This window comes from Ailuropoda melanoleuca, unplaced genomic scaffold (assembly GCF_002007445.2).
Source record: "Ailuropoda melanoleuca isolate Jingjing unplaced genomic scaffold, ASM200744v2 unplaced-scaffold7922, whole genome shotgun sequence".
In the NCBI taxonomy this organism is placed as follows: Eukaryota; Metazoa; Chordata; class Mammalia; order Carnivora; family Ursidae; genus Ailuropoda; species Ailuropoda melanoleuca.
The window spans coordinates 1-4,735 of NW_023253239.1; the positions used below are offsets into that span (position 1 = coordinate 1).

General features: G+C 46.7%; 1 protein-coding gene across 1 annotated transcript; it reads right to left on the reverse strand.

Moving 5' to 3' along the window:
- Nucleotides 1-44: 44 nt before the first annotated feature.
- On the reverse strand, nt 45-4,488 carry LOC117800788 (mucin-16-like; the record flags this gene model as incomplete). Its single annotated transcript, XM_034653349.1, has 4 exons — nt 45-169; nt 3,385-3,450; nt 3,654-3,689; nt 4,264-4,488. Coding segments are annotated over 4 exons (452 nt in total), but the record flags the coding sequence as incomplete, so codon positions are not given.
- Nucleotides 4,489-4,735: the final 247 nt, after the last annotated feature.

Below are 4,735 nucleotides of genomic sequence, written 5' to 3' on the forward strand. Positions count from 1 at the left end.
GGGTGATGTGGGGCGGGGCTGGAACAGGTGGGCGGGGCTCTCACCAGACCCTGCAGGATCCTCTCCGTGGAGTTGAATTTCCAAGAGCCTGGACGCTGCATGTCCTCTTCGCAGCGCAGGTTGGTTATGGTGAAGTTGAGGGTGAACGGCACCAGGAAAGGGACCGCTGCTGTAGCAGGGGAAGGAAAAAGGAGGCCATGCCTGAGTCAGGCCTGGGCTGTTCTCTAAGACAACTTCTGGGGACAGAGATGGAGGGTCCAGATCTTAGGAAGCAGGGGTTCAGAGTAGGAACGTAGGCTAGCTGCCTTAGGACCAAAGACAGACACCAGATAAAGAGCAAAGCCAGATGCTGCTAAATACAGTAGCATGCACATCCGTTGGGACAGCTATGAGGCTACTGTGGAAAGGGAAGGAAGGAAGGAAGGAAGGAAGGAAGGAAGGAAGGAAGGAAGGAAGGAAGGAAGGAAGGAAGGAAGGAAGGAAAGAAGGAAGGAAGGAAGGAAGGAAAGAAGGAAAGAAGGAAGGAAGGAAGGAAAGAAGGAAGGAAGGAAAGAAGGAAGGAAGGAAAGAAAGAAGGAGAGAAGAGAAGAGAAGGGAAGGGAAGAGAAGAGAAGAAAAGAAAAGAAAAGAAAAGAAAAGAAAAGAAAAGAAAAGAAAGAAAGAAAAAGGAAGGAAGGAAAGTAAGTTCTGGCAAAGACGTGCAGAAATTGGAATCTCCGTGCATTGTTGGTGGGAACGGCCAGTGGAGCTGCTACGGAAAACAGTTTGGCGGGTCCTCAAAAAGTTAAATATGGGATTACCATACGATCTAGCAATTTTGCTCCTAGGTATAGACCCAAAAGAACTGAAAACAGGGACTCAGATCCTTGAACACAAAATGTTCACAGTAGCATCATTCCCAGGAGCCAAAAGGTGGAAACAACCGGAGCCCATCGGCAGAGGAACGGTTAAACCAAAGGTGGTACAGACGCACGGCAGAACAGCATTTGGCCATGAACATGAGGGAATCTCTGACACCTGCTGCATCGTGGACGAACCGTGAAAATATTATAGTAAGTGAAATAAACCAAACGCGAAAGAACAAATAGTGTATGGTTCCACTTACGTGAGTTACCTAAAATAGGCACATTCATGGAAACAGACAGCAGAATAGAAGTAACCAGGCACCGGGGGTAGGGGTTATAGGGAGTTAGGGTTCAATGGGAACAGTGTTTCTGCTTGGGATGCTGAAGAATTCCTGAGAGTGCCCAGTGGTGATGGCGGCATGGCACTGGGAATGTCGTGCCACGAAATTATACACTTAATGGTGGTTAACGTGGTAAATTCTATATTATACATACAAATTGTTTAATGTAGCAGCTGGATCAAATTGCAGGTTACGGGGCTCTTAAGTCTAAGTATGGGCCAGGGTAGGTGCCAGGGGTTGAGGCCTTGGGCCCTGGTGAGGCTCCAGACTGGCCCTGACAGCCTCTACTTGAGAGGTTAAAAGTAACAGGATTGGCGCAATCTCACGGATTAGGAGGAAAAGAAAAGGAAAAAAAATAAACTCAATCCCATCCAACACAGAAAAAACACTCTTTTTTTAATATGCGACAAACATCAGTTCTTACAGGAGGCCTCCTGTCACCTACTCAACTTATCCCACCCCACCCACCCCATAACCCTCAGGAGGTGACCTTTAATAAAGAGACCACATCCAGAGCTGTGGTCATTATGATTATCACCACACTCGTGAGTCAGATTTGATTTCAAATCCCCTCCGTCCCCTCCCCAGCCGCGTGACCATGGACATGTTATTAAACCTGTCTGTACAGTAGTCCCCTTTATCCGCAGCTTTGTTTTCCGTGGTGTCAGTGATCTGGGGTCAACCACAGCCTTGAGACAGATGGTTCTGCTGAGGACCTCCCATCATCAGGAGGTGAATAGCAGACTAACAGTACATCATTCACCTCGCCTCACCTCATCACCTAGGCATTTCATCATCTCACGTCATCACAGGAAGAAGGGTGGGTGTGGTACAATTAGGTATTTTGAGAGAGACTGCATTCACATAAACTTTTATGACAGTATCTTGTTATAATTTTTCTATTTTATTAGTTATTGTTGTTAATCCCTTCTTGTGCCTNTTTTTCTATTTTATTAGTTATTGTTGTTAATCCCTTCTTGTGCCTAATTTATAAATTAAACTTAATCATAGGTATGTATGTATAGGAAAAAACATATATATATGTCAGTACTATCCATGGTTCTGGAAAATCCACTGGGAGTCTAGGAACAAATCCCCCCTAGATAAGAGGGGACTACTCTACCTTCATTTCCTCAACTATAAAATGGGGGGAAAATCCTACTTTGTAGAGAAATTATAAAGGTTAAGTGGCTGTTTGTTAAAGAAGTTAGCATATTTTAAGGGCATTATGCTGAGTGATAAAAGCTAATCCCCAAAGGTCCCAGGCTATCTGATGCCGTTGATACAATATTCCCAAAATAACAACATTACAGAGATGGGAAATAGGTTAGTGGTTGCCAGGGTGAGGCTGGGTGGGTGTGACTGCAAAAGATCTTTGCAGTGATAGAACTGTTCTGTACCTTAATTGCAGTGATGCTTACAGAAATCTGTGTGATAAAATGGCACAGAACCACGCACGCGCTCATGAGTGCATGCACACGTGAGGACACACGCGAGTCCGTGTAAAACTAGTCACACCTGAAATGTGCGGTCTGTGGATTTTAACAATTTCCAGGTTGTCATATTACACTATGGTTATGTAAGATGTTAACCATTGAGGAGAAATTGGGTGAAGCACACAGGGAACTCTGTACATTTTGCAACTTCCTATGAATCTATATTTATTTCAAAATGAAAAATTAAAATTAAAAAAATGAAAAAGCAGGAGTGCGTGGCATGGCATGTCTAAGTGCTGGATGACGTGGTTTTCTTTTATCATTATTGTCGATTGTAACTGCACATTCAATTCCAGTCTCTCAATACACTGGAACTTGGTGAGGGGAGGGACCACACCTGACTGACATCTTCCCCCCTCTGCCTGGCCCAGGTCACATGCCCAGGGGTAGCTGTCATACTGCATTCCCTGGTAGCCCCTGTACTGTGTGCTTGCATACACTTTCATTCAACCTTCACAATGACCTTGTGAAGTGTGATTGTTCCCACTTGGCAAGTAAAGACCCTGAGACACTGAGAGGGTCAGTCAATCGTCTGAGGTCAACACAGCTGGACAGATGAGGAGGACACTGTCTCTGCTCTTAAGGAGTTCAGAGCAGGGGAGCCCAGGGCTGCTCCAGATTCCCTTACTGCAGCTTTTCTCTACAACTTCCAGATCTAGCTTTGGGCCTCCTGACAAGGAGCCGAAGAGAGAAGTCGCCTACCTGTGTAGCTGGAGAAGTGGGCTGGCACCACCGAGGTCCTTGGGAAGAATATGGGGGTCACAGTAGCTAAGGATAAACGGTCTGGAGTAAGAATGGGGATTCTGAGTGGGGTGTGTTTCCTATCCAGCTACAGCCGCTTAATGTAGGAGGAATAGGGGAAGACTGCCAGGTCTCCTGGCTTCTTCTCTCCCTCAGGCCCTGGGGTAAGAGGTCAGTGGCTGTTCACCAGGGGCCGAGAGCATCTGGTCATCAGGGCTGTGGGTACTCACCACTGGATGTGGGGGCTGAGGTCTGGTGGGTGTAACCTGAAATGAGAAACAGAGAACTGGAATGCAAGCACGGGAGGGAGGACCGAGATGTAGCCCAAAGCCCACCAGCCCCTACCCCCAACAATTATGATTCAGAGGTAGCTATACCTGTTCCTAAAAGGCTGAGAAATCAAAGACCCAGTCCCCCTGTCTTCATGAGTTTGCAATTTATTTGGGAAGATAAATATACCAATATTTCTAGAAATGGGTTTGCCAACTGTGCTTTTCAGGGTCCAGAGGGGATTTTGAGATATTGACAGGGAGAAAGATGGCCAGGTGCTTGAATCATCATTGACTTCAGCCAATGAAGAGGGATATCCTCTTTCATCAGTCTGAATAAAGACTTTGTGGCCTAGACAAGTATATAAATCACAGCCCTGAAATGCAGGGATACAAAGGGAAGGAAGGGGTCTGCAAACTGGAGGGCCTATGGGGATCCTTGACTCATCAAGGGACATTGCTCAGGTAGAAATAACACATATGATGGGTCCTGTGGCAAAGTGCAAAGTCCACATCCCTTCCTGGGGGCAGATTCTCTGCTTCGACTTGTGGTTACAAAAAGCTTGCTCACCATTGACATAGAGGCTGTTCTTGTCCAGGGTGAAGGAGCCCAGCTGGGTGACACCATGGGTCTGATGGCTCAGCTCCCAGTACAGCTTCTCTCTGTCTAGCTTAGTGCCCGTAGGGTCAGGGCGGTGAGTACAGACAGCATCAACTCCAGTAGCTGTTCTCTTTTTCTCAGGCCTGGGCAGGGAAGGACACGAGAACGGCAAGGTGGGGACTCCAGGGAGGGGCCCTGAAAAGCCTCACTGAGGGAAGTGACAGAGAAAGCAGGAGGACTGGTGGGCAAGCTGGAAGGGCCTTGGTGTTGGAGGAGGACTGGAAATGAATAGGACAACCAAGGTCCCTGAGCACAGAGGACGCAGCATCTCCAAATGCTGACTGATGTTTGTGCTGAGCTTTAAAATGACAACCATCAAACTCAATACGCGAGAAACAAATAAACAAATCATGAAATGGGCAGAAGATATGAATAGACACTT